The sequence below is a fragment of the Ochlerotatus camptorhynchus genome, unplaced genomic scaffold (assembly GCF_037179485.1).
Source record: "Ochlerotatus camptorhynchus isolate MF236.1 unplaced genomic scaffold, CSIRO-AGI_Acam_v1.1 ptg000222l, whole genome shotgun sequence".
Lineage (NCBI taxonomy): Eukaryota > Metazoa > Arthropoda > Insecta > Diptera > Culicidae > Ochlerotatus > Ochlerotatus camptorhynchus.
In genome coordinates, this window is record NW_027040712.1 from 895,376 (window position 1) to 910,823 (window position 15,448).

The 15,448-nt window shown below is 37.7% G+C and overlaps 1 protein-coding gene across 1 annotated transcript; it reads right to left on the reverse strand.

The window, feature by feature from the left end:
• Positions 1–1,572: 1,572 nt before the first annotated feature.
• LOC135703862 (uncharacterized) lies at positions 1,573–11,450 on the reverse strand. Its single transcript, XM_065225213.1, has 2 exons — positions 11,414–11,450; positions 1,573–4,238 (listed from the first exon to the last, which is right to left on the reverse strand). The coding sequence occupies exons 1-2, from the start codon at positions 11,423–11,425 to the stop codon at positions 2,232–2,234; spliced, it is 2,019 nt and encodes a 672-aa protein (XP_065081285.1). The 5' UTR covers positions 11,426–11,450; the 3' UTR covers positions 1,573–2,231.
• Between the last annotated feature and the right edge of the window lie 3,998 nt (positions 11,451–15,448).

Consider the following 15,448-nt stretch of genomic DNA (forward strand, 5'->3'; position numbering starts at 1 on the left):
TGCTGAGCTCGTTCCTTTTTGTCCATTTTTGGTAGATAACCTTTTCGTGGTTCGTTACTGGTATAAGATCTATCGCCAAACCCTAGTCCTGACAACTTCAAACTAGGGGAACAGAATTTTGCAGTAATCAAGGGAATACATTTTGGTCGTTGTTACGAGGTTACAAGACTCGGGTAGTGGCCACCTTCGTTTATGTTCATAGAGTGCATATAAACATAATCCCTTTGTCCTTCTCCTTTTCCTTACCTTTTACTTTCCTCTTATCTTTCAGAAAGTGAGTAATGGCGCTATAACCAATGGTTATAGCGCCATTACTCACTTTCTGAAAGATTTACCATAAGCCATATAAGGCTATATATTAACCATAAGCCATATAAGGCTAGGACAACCTTTCTAGCTTACATACTTCCAACCACTAACCAATCATATAATTTCCAAAAACGGAACGTACGATACGAGATGTCCACGTTTCATCTATTGGATTCTAAAGCATCGTGTCACGATGCCAGACCCGATGTTTTCTCGATTAAACCGGCCCGATGTTTTCTCGATTAAACCGGCCCGATGTTTTCTGAATCATCTTGCCCCTTAAATGCTGCACAGGCCTGGCCGTTTTGGTATGTGTGACGCATCTTCGATGTGAAACATAGGGGAAATGGATGTAATGTCGGCCAAAGCGCCCCTAATTTGGGCCCATACATAAATTCAGCAATCAACTAAATTTTCAATAGCGACCAAAAATATCCACAAGTACCGTCCCAATGACATGTTCATCTACACACTTAGAAATACCTAATTTTACACGTGACGGAATCCATCTTTGACATAAAGGAAGAGACGTAAACAAACATGTCATGTAAAATTAGGTGCTCCGAGACTGAACAGTTCGTTACTCGACGAAAAGTACGTTTGATTGAGCTTAATTTCACGTCTATTATGACACAATTTTATGTCAAATTTGACGCTCGTATATGTCAGTCTCAGAGCACCTAAATTTACATGATTTTTTCTAAGTGTGTAGATAAAATTGATAAATAGCAGATTTTTAGCGATGGGCCCAATCTTTGATCCATAGGCCAACATTAGAGCCATTTCCCCTATATAAAATAGACAAGAAAAAATTATGCAAGTATATCAATCATTTTCCAGGATGATTTCAAGAACTACACACTTAGAAATACTTAATCTTACACGTGACGAAATCCATCTTTGACATGTAGGATGAAACGTAAACAAACATGTCATGTAAAGTTAAGTTCTCCGAGAGTGAAAAGTTCGAAAGTACGTTTGATTGAGCTGAATTTCGCGTCTATTATGACTCAAATTTATGTCAAAATTGACGCTCGTATATGTCAGTCTCAGAGCACCTAAATTTACATCAATTTTTCTAAGTGTGTAGATGTGTTGGTGTTATATAAGATTAGATGCGATAAACTGATATAGAACTGTAAATGATTATTCGGTAGGCTCCAAAATAAATACAAAGAACCTGAAGGTGGATTAAACATACTTACCACAAGGACTTCTTCTGCAGTAATGAGACAACACAAAGATCAACTACTTTCGATTTTCGTATGTATTTGCAACGATTAGCATCAATCTGCCTTACCACAAACAGTTTCTTCAATAGAAGGAAGTATAATATGTACACAAAGATTTGCTATTCGTAAGTTCTCTTTTCAAGGCGATATTCTCCTTTCCGAATGCTGCCGAAACATAAATGTGTATAAATGATGTTCAGATCTAGCTTAGATTGTTTTGCGTGTCTAATGTTTAAACGGGTATTTCTATGTGATTCCTTTTTTGATTTTTTTTGGCAGGAAAATAACGCAGCCGAGAAAAGAAAATTATCTTAATATCACGCTTACATTGATAATGAGCTTTGGTATGATTTTATCAATATTAAAACCAGCACAAGGTCAGCCAACTAGTGCCAGTCATCATCATCCGTTGGTCACTATTTAGCCTGCGGTTCTGAAGTTCAGCCGACCTTGCTAAAGAACTTAATCACTAGGGGCACTAGAAAACGATTCAACAAAAATACTATTTTACAAAAATAGATGTCCACAGACAGAGCTTAAGTTTTACAAAATACGCTAGTCAATGCCTATAAATAGTTCATAATGACGGAGGGATTCCTTCCGAATTGGTAACCGTGCAGAGGAATGGGGGTTGATTTGCAGTCTTTTTTTCACGAAGCATTCTACCACGTTGCGCGGCGGTCGAATCTATTATCTAGCGGTTGGCAGGGAGAATCCGGTGGGAGATTGGAACTGGAACGGCGAAAACTGGACGAGTTGGAAGGGCTGAGGTTGGGATTCAAGCTGCAGCGTTCCACCCGGATTGGAAGGGGCTGTGAGGGCGAATGCTTGCGGCATAGATTGGTGTGACATATCGAAGGTCAGCTGACCGGTGGCCGCCGGTGGGGTCACGATCACTTCCTGCTGAGTAGTGCCCGATCCGTAGTGATCGGCATGATTGTAGTGGTTCTCTTGGCTAGCCGCCTGCGATTGGTAGTCGTTTTGCTGAGGGAACGTCGATGGTCCGTATTTGGGCTGTTGGCTGTATTGAAGAAGCTGTTGGTTGAAGTAGTTGGTACTTTCCTGACTATTGTATTGCTGTTGTTGTTGTTGTTGTTGTTGTTGTTGTTGATGCTGTTCATGTTGTTGTTGTTGTTGTTGTTGTTGCTGTTCATGTTGTTGCTGTTGTTGTTGTTGTTGTTGTTGTTGTTGTTGTTGCTGTTCATGTTGGTACTGTTGCTGGTGTTGATAGTGTTGTTGTTGGTGCTGCTGATGATGTTGTTGCTGTTGCTGCGTGTGGGCAGGCGATGGCGGATGAGTGAAGATGGTGGTGTGCGAATAGTGGGCACCGTTCTGATGTAGCTGAGAGTTTTCCGAGCTTCCGCTAGTAGCATAAGAGCTGGACAGTCCAGAATGATTATCATTATGATCTTCAGTCACTGGTGCAGTTTGTTGCTGGGAATGTTGATGTTGTTGTTGCTGTTGCCGGTTGTCCTCATTTTTCTTGTTCTTTTTTGCCTTGTTCTTCTTGTAAGTAGTTTTGGTAGTTCTTCTATAGCCTTCCTCTCCGTTGGAGTATTCGTCGCCGTAATGCTTTACTTCATGCTGCTGCGATTCGAACGGATGCAGTTTGGTTGAAGCATATCCCATGTCCTTGTCGAATTGAAATTGGTACGAGGATGAGGACGATGCCTTCACTGGGACTGGATAGGGAACCTTCTTTTCATACGGTACATAAACCTTCACAGGGACATGAATCTTTTTCTCGACTTCCACTTTCACTGGGACAGGCACCTTTCTCTCGACTTCATATGGTACTTTCACTTCCACGGGATAGGGAACCTTCTTTTCGACAGGGTAGGGAACCGGTTTGGGTACTTCGTATGGCACCTTCACCTCGTATGGAACGTGAACCTGTTTGTAAACGGGGTACGGCTTTGGAACGTGAACTATTTTCTCTACGATCTTCTCAACCGGGTACGGTTTGTCGACGTGAACGATTTTTTCAACTGGATACGGAACCTTAACTTCTACCGGGTAGGGCTTTGCGATGTGAACTGGCTTTTCGACGATTTTCTCTACTGGGTATGGCTTGGGCACGTGAACTATCTTTTCGACAATTTTCTCCACCGGATATGGTTTTGGTACGTGGACAATCTTTTCGACCGGTACGTGAACGACCTTTTCTACAATTTTTTCCACTGGGTACGGTTTGGGGACGTGAACGATTTTTTCGACCGGCACCTGAATCACCTTTTCCACAGGATAAGGTTCCTTCTTGACAACCGTCTTCACATGATTGTGATGATGATGGTGGTGGTGGTGCTTGATCTTGATCTTCTCCTTCACGATGTTGTGCTCAGGTACCTCGTAGTGTTGGCTTTCGCCAACGGCAGCGTCTGGCGCGTCGGAAGTGGCCGATGCGGCCAGGTCTTCAGCCTTGTCCGATCGGGTTGTCAACTCTGGAGTCTTACGCGTTTGCGTTTCCGCTCCATCGCTGTCCGCGTGCTTTTTGCTGCCGGACTTTTTGCTCTTTCCACCCGATTTTCCGAGGAAAATATGAATCTTTTTTCCGGTGTGAGGCTTCTCCCGTACCTTCCATTGCCGATCTTCGGCCGGGGTCTGTTCAAGTTGCCCGTCTCGGACGGCGTAACCTGCCGGTTTGGACTCTAGTGCAAGTGTGGCCGTACAAACCACGGCCAGGGAGGCGGCTAGTATCTGCGAAGGAAGGATGGGAAAAGGTTAGCGATTCCTACAACGTGGTTATCGGAAAATGCAAATTGCAACAGTTCAAATTGTCGTATCTTCGTTGTTAGTTTGTGATATTTTATTTGGAATCTATGAAAGTACAATTTACTAATACGTTTGCCATTTATCTGTATGGGTCTATATAAGGTTAGCGTCCTATACTGATTCGAAGACCCATGCTCACCAAAAACTTTAAAGAAGTGTAGATGCCGAAAAAAAACTGACGAATGTACCAAAATGGCCTCAAAATGACGTTAATTCCCTTTAGAATCTTAAAATAGCGTTGTAAATAGGCTGATATTAACAAGCTTACGGCGTAAAATCTCATTAATGAAGAATAAAAAAAAAAACGTTTCAAATAGGGGTGAACAAATATCGATAGTATCGACATTATCGGATCATATCTATCGATACGACATCCGACCCAAACTGAAATAATGGGAACTTTCCAATTGCTTAGCAAGTTTCTGAGATTTTTACGAATTTGTGATCCAAATTGTACCAACTTTTATAAGCGCTGGAATAGGCTTTTGAAGTTTTTTTTTTATTTTGTTAGCTTCCAAAACATGGGTCTTATTTCGAAACATTATTTTAGATTTTTTTTTCTCAGGGCAGATAATCGATTAAAAATTGTTTTTGTAAATTTCACCAGATAACTCTCATGACAGGAGCGCGTGTTCTTTGATAATGCCGCCTACGGACATTTTCCAGACGGATCAAGAGCTTAAGATCGTCGTATATTATAATTGAATCGAAATTAACCTCGTATTTTGGTACTGAGACAGCTCTTGCTTCAATTATAGAAGTAGTCAAAGAATTAATTTCATCTTTGATTTGCAAAGGAATGTTTGGATCAAAGTTATATTCCATAACTGGAGGTACTGGAAGGTGATCAGAACCGAAGTCAGCATGGGTAACCAATTGGCTAAACAGTTAACATGAATCAGTTAAGACCAAATCAATAGTTGAGGGATTTTTTCCTGAAGAAATGCATGTTGAGCTGTTTGGATATTGAATAGTGTAATAACCTGCAGAACAATCATCAAACAGAATTTTGCGATTGGGATTGCTTTGAGCATTATTCCATGATCGGTGTTTTGCATTAAAAATCACCAATAATGAAGAATTTAGACCTATGACGGGTAATTTTCTGAAGGTCATCCTTGAGGAAAATCTTTTGTTGGACTACGCATTGGAATAGCAAATAGGCAGCTATAAACGTACGTTGTCCAAATTTTGTTTCGACAGATACTCCCAAAGTTTCAACAACTTTGATTTCAAATGAAGAAGGAATTTTGATATGTCTATGAACAATGATGGCATCGCCACCGCCCACTCCATCAGGACGCTAATTTCGATAAATGAAATAATTTGAATCCCTTTTAACCTTAAGGTCAGGTTCTAGGAAAGTTTCAGTTATAACGGCGGTATGCACTTAAAAAATTTAATAGCTCATCTTGATTATCTTTAAGAGGACGAGCATTCCAATTAAAAATATTTAATGATTTAAAATCTATTCATGTATTTCAAATTCATTACGATATTATTCGCAAATTTAACTCCATATTGTGTAGCGTCAAACATGATGAGCATATCAGTAATCATGTCGATACATGATTTCTCACGTAACATTTGAAAAGGGCGTATCCTTGTTGATCGATTCTCTACATCGACTTTCTCTTTGGTTTACCACACAGAAGATGATGTTAGATTGCGCCTGAAACAACACACTCAAAGTAAAATTCGTAAAAGAGAAAATCTATGAAGAGAATCGATCAACAATGATAGGCCCTTTTCTCGTGTTGCACGAGATTCCCGCCAAAATTACATTTTTGGAGAAGTAACGCTACCTAAGTCAAAATCATCAAAATTTCCGCCAGAATTTTGTTGGCTAGAATGTTGATTTCGATTTCTACCAGCTCCATTTACTTGGGGGCTGTTCATTAGCTACGTAGACCCCCCCTAAGCTGTCTACGTAGTTTATGAACAGCCCCTTGCTGAACATTGTTAGCGCCGGTGTAGATGAAGAATTTATAGTTTGTGAGCTGTTTGTATCTACGGGTACGGATATAGAATTTGTTCCTCGCTGACCGATGTTAACAGCAGAGAAATTAGTGCCTGTTTGGGAACGTGGAGCGTTTCCTACCTGTCGCTTAGAACGATATTGTAAGATCGCTTTGCGAGTCTTACATTTCCAAAAAATGGATTTGTGGTTTTCACCTTGAACAATTATATTTGTTAGGTTCTTCCTTCACAGAACATTCGTCCTTTGCGTGAGGGGAACCACCGCAATTCATGTATTTAGCTGGCATGTTCAGTGCCATCCCTGGCACTTGCGGCACTGGGTGTTGTTTAGAAAATTTTCTCCTGTCTTTCTGAAGTGTTCCCACTTCACTCGGCCATGGAGCATAAGGCTAGCATTTTCTAAGGCTTTAAGGTTGTCTAGTTCACTAGATTTGAAAATCATTAGAAATCCCATTGCGTGAATCGACAGGGCGGGATTTCATTTTTATTTTGATTACTTGGAGTGGCACAACTCCAACTAATTTTGCCAGCTAATCTTTGATCTGATCCAGGGATTCACCACTGACCAGACCTTTCAAGACAGCCTTGAACGTTCAGTTTTGGTGTCGTAAGTGAAACAATTGTGTTGCTTCTCAGTAAGATACTTGAGAAGACGTTTGAAGCCGTCCAAGGTTTCAGCCAATACACGAATTTCATCCCGACGGTCAATTCTGTAGTCAAACTTGAATTTAACGAAGTTCAAAAGTTCCGTGCGAAGAGCATGGAAATCAGAAGTGGATACCACAATAGGGGGGACCTTTTTTATTTTTGGCACTAAGCTGGGAAAGTTTATTAGAATTTATCTTGGATGATGGATCATTCTCATCATCCGTGAACATATCAAATTGATTGCTCAAATTATTTTTAATCAAATGGGGGATCAATAGATTGCCCTTTTCTTTCGCATTTAGGTGTTATGGTGGCAGAAGAAAGTTTCCAAGCAGATTACTACAAGAATCCGATGGATCGAAGACTTATTTTCCAAATCGATATACAAGGAGGATTACCTCGGGTAGGGTCCAAACAAGGTTCAAAGAGGAATAAAGATCGAAGGTAGAACATTAGCAGGTAATATTTAGTACAGAAAATTGCTGTTTAATTTTTTGTAGCTTTAGGTAGCAGCAACACTTCCTTCAGTAAAATATAAACAAGACAACAGATCTGCATAAAACATAGTAGGGCAAGTAGGCCATCGTATTACAATGCAGATGTTAGAAGAAGTGTCGAAAATGTGGAACAAAGACATGAGAAAATTCCTATTACTCATCCATTCAGTAAAATTTAACCACCTTGTTAACATTTGCGTTCCTAGAAGGGGCGACTCGTCTAAATCGAAATTCTAGATGCTCAAAAAATAATCTTCGAAAAATCAAAATCATTTCTAGCATCTACTTGCATCGCGCATCATCTTTTTGCAGGAAATCTTCAGAATCATCATCAATCTTCTTTCGATCTACTCAGCGTGCGCGCAGCTTGCCACAGCAAAACACTGTCTTTCCTGCATCGTGGATAAAGTCACCCCCAAGCTGTTTCACGTAAATAATAAGATATTGATCTTATTACGGTTTTTCACCTAAAATTACTTGACATTTTTTACCACGTAGATTTTTTCTGAAAAAAAAAAATACTTTTTCCTACAACTTTGTCATTTCGATTGGAAGTGACGTTTTTCGCGTTATGGTTTTATGAAAAATTTCGAATACACCAAGTTAATTACGAGATTAAAATGTGAATGATTGACCATAACAAAGTTTAATGCAAATCGGAGTAGGTCGAGTTTGAAATTCTCATATTTTTTTAATGTTTGTCTGTAAAAGTGCAAAAAATGTGTTCAGTGATTTTCAGTAAAATTGATAAAAAAAAACTACAAGGAACAGCCCTTGTAGCCCTATGGGGTTGTGCGTAATGGTGACGTAGGACTACGTGGTCTTACATAATAAATGTTATTTGTTAACTGCAGCAGGAGCTTGTGTTTTGTGTAGGAATAGGAATTTGAGCGGGGTTCTCTCAGTTTATACTCTTTAGTATGAGTATGATTGCCCTGAAAAGAACCTTTAGATTTGAATTTAAGTTGGGCAGTTGGGGGCAGCCTTGATAGTTAGCTGCTTGGCGGGGAGCCTTTCGTTGTGTACTGGAGAACACCACCACCCACCTCGTGGCGATTGAATAAACACCGTTCGATGAGACCGGATGGAATTCAACTTTGAAATGTTAGGGAAATCGCTTTTCGCAGGCAATCGGTGATAATTTTAATTATCATAGCAACAGTTGTACAGTCGTGCAATTTTCAGTATTGACATATTGTAAAATTATTAGGTCTTAATTTCATCAGATGAGTATATTTCTGATCGATTGCTGATAAAATTATTGAAATTGGTCCAGGGGCAGCTGAGTTATTAACGTTCAAAATCTTTCATAATTTTGTTACATGTTCCATTTTCGGTTTTCACAAAGTGTACCCCCATTTAGAAATCACAGACGTAGTCCTACGTCAAAATACTTTTATCAGAAAGAAAACTCTATGGTACGGACACTTTAACTGATTTTTTTTTAAATTTATGCCTATGTTTTCTATTAAATTTAATTTTTAGCTGATAAAGTTTTATTGAAAATTAACATTTTGTGAATAGAGGGTGGGCTCTTCTCCCCACTCATTGGGGCATCTTTGTGTTGGATAGCCTGTTAATTGACAGGTTGACAACCCGTTTTTGGTCCTTCATACAATATGAGGTTGAGTACAATGGATCAATGAAAATGCTTAGGTTTTGACAGAACTAGTGGCTACCACAGTATTTTACATTTGATCGTCCATACAGTATTTTACATCGTGGACTCAAAACTTGACCATCTAAATTGATCAATTAGAGGTTATTAAAGTTGATCAAGTCGAACAGCGAGGATAGCCCACAGTCTACCGACAGTTGTCTTGCTACAGTAAGTGGTAGTTCCATATTATCATCATCATAGTGTAGAGAACTACTTCGGCCTAATCGCCCATTTTGGGCCTATCGAGCAGAAAATTTCAAATAACTCCATGATTTCAGAGTTCACAAGTCAATTATGCGTTTGATACGATACTTTAGTTAATAAGCTACCAAACGAAGTCAATGGGAACGCGTGATATGAAGGTTTGCATCCATTATTCCCAAAAACAAAAGAAGCGCTCCGATCGAATCAATTTTTATCTTCATCCGATAGGCCGAGGTGAATTCATTGGCGTTTCAATAGCATTTCAATGCGTTAGGCCGAGTTTAGAATCCGTAGGCCGAGTTTGGCGTCAAGAAGCAGTGTTAGACTTTTGACAATATCTCAACGATTGGTTTCTCTTTATCAAATCTTACGGTACATACGGAAAGGTAAATAAATTTGGAAGCCATCAGTAATAATAACATTCTATTTGATGCTAAGCTGCGCTAGATTAAGAAGGACTAAGTGTGGGTTTTGCTTAATAGGCCGGAAATGGGGTAGTTAACCCTATCACCATTAGGTTTTATTGAAAATCATGCAATCGGTTTTGAGAAAATAGAAACAAATTAATTTTATTTAAACTGCTCTAAAAAAAGCTCAATTGATCTAGATCAAAATTATGCTTTCCATTTTCACATATTTACTTCAGGTCCTTTCGAAAGAATGTTGGGCTGTAGAGGGCTAATTAACTTAATTTTCAATTAGATTTGTCAACTCAATTTAATCAGTAATAACACATTAAGTTAAGGTAGTGTACTTACGATCATATCAAAATTAATTTTACTACTGTGCGATACAAAATTGCTTTGAAGCTTTGTATTTGATTCCAATTTAAGATCATGCGATGAATTTCATTCTCATATACGATTTAACTAAATCTGTGGTAATAAACGATTCAGACTCTGCATGCATTGTTATAAGATTTGTGATTGTGATTGTGAACGTGTAATCCAATAGAGAAAATACGTTTAATGTGCTGGAAATGACTGTTCAGTCTTTAAAAAATTAGAGCACTAGCAGAGATCCAAAAGTGTTGGCTTATGGTCGTGCTTTGTAATTTATTAGAATATATGAGGTAATATTAGCGTTGTTAGATCGTTTTCCGCAATTTTGAATTTTGCTTCTAAAACAATGCTTTTAACTAATCATCATGAATAATAAAGATAATATTTTCAAATCTGTGAAATAATAGCAATATCATGCAGTTACTTTCAATGGATAATGTTCAAGCTCATTCGATCATAAAATGAGACTCAATTTAGAAATTCAAATCGTGTATTGTCATTTAAGAAATTCTATTTGGATGATTCAGGACCCAATTTTTGCATCAGTCTATTGGGAATATATTAATTATTTCAGTAGCACTCTTTTCATCATATGCTTAACAAATTCACAATCTACGACTCAATACTGATTAGTTTATTATTATGGTTCCTGAATGGATTTGGTTTCTAACAACTGGAAGTAAATGGGAAGCGTTGCAGGCATGCATAATGAAAATACATCTTTACTATACTGCCCTACGTTTCGAATTTTCGATGAAGGCCCCAGTGAAGAGTTATAGTTATCAGATTTTGTTATATTATGTTTGACTAATGATAGTTTTGTGTCAATCTGATTTGAAATCATCGGTATGTTTTTTTTTAATTGTCCGTATGAAACCTTTCCAGGATGCTTTCTGATCCTTAATTTTCGACCAAATATATATATGTATATATCAATCAACGCGCTGAGTATCCCTTTGGTACTCAGCCCAGTCATTGCACTTGTTTAGCAAAAAACTTCACATTTTTCAATAACGTTTTTTGGTGCCAAATGTTTAGTTTTTCACTCTTTTGCGGCTACTGTTGCTTTCACTATTTTTCAACACTCTGCTGCTCAACGCTGCTATTCAATAATATAATAAACTAATGAAGTCCGTTCAGTTTTTGGTACCGATGCTCATATCGCCAAAACAGTTCACAATTGTCCTTGAACATTCACATATTTGCCCACAAAATGTCCATGAATTTCAATAACTGGCAACTCTTAATATTCTTCACCGACAGCACTGCAGAATTATTCACAGCCCACATTCTATCACCATAAAAAGCACAATCCAATCCTCAGCTTACCGTAAACTTCATTGCGATACACGTATAGATGGTTTGAGAGAAGAAAGTTTACTGGTTGCAATTTTCCAGGGCCCATATCTATTTATATATTAATTAAACAATCCAAGCATAGCGAGCGGAAATTTGTCCAGTTGCCTCCTTTTGGGCGGTGGGGTAGTTTTTCCAGCAAGGAATCAAGTTTTCGGACGATCGTTGTTCGATGGTGTGCGTGTGTGAATTCGCAATGTTGGTGTGCGTGAAAGACTTGACTGGGCGATCTGCTGGTAAAAGGTTTTAATTTTAACAAACTAATTAAGCTCTGAAGCCTCACGGGTGTACTTTCGCTTTTCTTCGGGCTTAACTACTCCGATAATTTTCTTTTTCCGGCTGAACCACGCGAGGAAACGAAATGGAAGTATGCGGATAACAGTCAGCGCAGGTTGGTTGCGAGTGGTTGGAGCCTTTCGCGTGACGACTTTGTTTTTAGTTGGTTCGGTATCTACCGTGTGTAGGTAAACAAACAATCGACCAAACTAGCTGGAAAAAAAGAGGTGCATTTTCGATTATGATGATGGCGATGATGATGCACCGATGATGTTGTTGCTGCTTTATTTTTCTTTCCACTCACGCTAGCACGTGAGGTTTGGTTGCTCATGGCGTTGAAGGGTTCGGTGTGCCTTTGGGCACCCAATAATGCTGGAGAAAAACCAGTAGCCTAGTATAAGAGGACCGTATTTTCCGACTATAATCGCTGCTTACTGTGGGGGCTAGGGATGTCACTGCGGATGAAACGTGCAGCTGGATATCAGAATTTAGGCCATCATGATTATTTTTTTCCGGTGAGCTAGAAGTAGGAACTAGATCTTCATACAGTTCCACACTTTTCATATGTTTTAGATTTCGTTATTATATCTCACCTCATACTATAATTTTCAAACTCGCTAGAAGGAGATCTGGAAAAGTTTAGAAAGTTACACCAAGTTTCCTACTACGAAATTGTTCCCCGAAAAATGTCCAAGTCCATGATAATTTATTTACTGATAAGGTAATAGCGTGACTGTTTTCTCAACCCAGTGGGTCTGTATTAAATCCCAGACGAACGGATTTGGACCTTAGGATTTTCTGAGGCGAAAACACTTCTTGTTGTATAGAGCATTCCCTATGAATTTGCAAATCGGTTTATTTTTGTATTTTTTGATTTGGTTGAAAATTTGCGGAAACGTTCCTTATGACCGACAATGCCATTTTGTATCTTCATATCACCATTTTGAAACCAGTTTTATTTTTGAAAAGGGCATATAGTTTTTTTTCATTTTTACTATTGAAGGTAATAGATGAGACTATTTGAAAAAATGTGCACTCTAAAAAAATACCCAACTTTTTTTTTAATTTCAAATAAAGTCTTGAAAACAATTTCTCTCATAAAAGCATTTTTTGTATTTTTTTTTATTTGTTGATATGTTTTAGGGAACAAAAAATACCACCTATTGCACTATAGGTCAAGATGAAGAGATGATGGACAAAAAAGTTCTGATTTTTTTAAAATACTCATTTTGGAAAAAAAAATATCTAGAACATGGTTACATTACTGTTTCGACTTTGTATAATGAAAGGACACCAAATTTACAATATACAAGCGCCTAAGTAAAATTTTGCTAAGTCACACCGTTTTCGAGATGTGGCGGTTTGAAAGTAGATATTTTTAAAATGTTGGTAGTTTTTGGCCATTTCTAAATGTATTTCGCGGTTCTCTAGTTCCGAAAATATATTTATTTTCCGAAAGATCAGAAAATTTTACAATGAAAATGCTCTTGGTGGCTCATCAATATGATCTTAATTATCCGGAATGTGTATGTTTTAAAACAATTTATTGTCTTGCAAATACATATTTCGCTCGTTAGCATATGCAAAGAACTTATAATTGCGGTTTTTCGAGAATGATTTAATTTATTTTTACATTGTTAGATTGCTATAGTTGTAATAGAAATCCATACTTTAATTCTTAGTCATATTGAAAAGTGACTGACTTCTATTTGTCTTTCAGAAATTGGAATAAATGAGTGGTATTTTTGAGTTCCTTGAATGGTTATAGCCCTTGAGTATTGTTCGTTGAGCTCGTGCTTATGAGTTTCATATTCTGCAGTATTTGCACAACAAAAGAACATTTGAGTCAGCTGATTCTCGTTTCGCTTCTGAGCCCAATCGTATAACGGGTGTTCAAATAAAAATGAGAATTTTTTCAGTCATATAGCTTAAAATTTTTTTTTTCAACGAATTCAGTATTTTTTATTAAAAACATAATGTTTATTCTTCAAAAAAAAAAAAACGTCAATGAATATGACTAAAATATATACGTACCCTAATTAACAAAGCACAAGCAATGAAAAATCTCAAATTGGTCACTAAATACTACAGGGGTGCACCAATAAAAAAAAAAAAATTTCAATAGAAATTAAGAAAAAGGCAATAAAAAAATAAAAAGCTTCTTTTAATAATTTGAATGTGAGCGGTGAAATTATTAGATCATCACATTCACATCACATTCACATCACATTCACATCACATTCACATCACATTCACATCACATTCACATCACATTCACATCACATTCACATCACATTCACATCACATTCACATCACATTCACATCACATTCACATCACATTCACATCACATTCACATCACATTCACATCACATTCACATCACATTCACATCACATTCACATCACATTCACATCACATTCACATCACATTCACATCACATTCACATCACATTCACATCACATTCACATCACATTCACATCACATTCACATCACATTCACATCACATTCACATCACATTCACATCACATTCACATCACATTCACATCACATTCACATCACATTCACATCACATTCACATCACATTCACATCACATTCACATCACATTCACATCACATTCACATCACATTCACATCACATTCACATCACATTCACATCACATTCACATCACATTCACATCACATTCACATCACATTCACATCACATTCACATCACATTCACATCACATTCACATCACATTCACATCACATTCACATCACATTCACATCACATTCACATCACATTCACATCACATTCACATCACATTCACATCACATTCACATCACATTCACATCACATTCACATCACATTCACATCACATTCACATCACATTCACATCACATTCACATCACATTCACATCACATTCACATCACATTCACATCACATTCACATCACATTCACATCACATTCACATCACATTCACATCACATTCACATCACATTCACATCACATTCACATCACATTCACATCACATTCACATCACATTCACATCACATTCACATCACATTCACATCACATTCACATCACATTCACATCACATTCACATCACATTCACATCACATTCACATCACATTCACATCACATTCACATCACATTCACATCACATTCACATCACATTCACATCACATTCACATCACATTCACATCACATTCACATCACATTCACTTCACATTCAAATTATTAAAAGAAGCTTTTTATTTGTTTATTGCTTTTTTCTTCATTTCTATTGCAACTTTTTTTTTTAGCCCTTTAGTATTTAGTGGCTGATTTGAGATTTTTTATTGCTCGTTTTGCTTTTTTATTGATGATTAATTGTGTTGCCAATGAATATTGGAGAAGGGGTCCTGGTCAGCCGTACGACGGAACTTAGTCGCGATGCTCTCACAAGAGCGCTGGACGGCACTGAAATCATTCTCATTTTTTATTGAGCACCCGTTAGGTCCCTTGCATTTTTTTCTATCGGATGTTCACGTTCTCTAGCTAGACTAGCTTCTAAAGCATCACATGGACCTTTTCCATGCGATGTTGCGAAGAAATGCCATTCAACGACGGAGTTCCATATTTATTCTTAAATTGGCAAAGACTAGATTTTTTTCCGATTTTTATACTGGAATGTGAACGATAAAATTAACATTTTCATGAAGAGTACACACACACACATTATGTGTCCCTGAACTAGTTAACAATTTACAGTT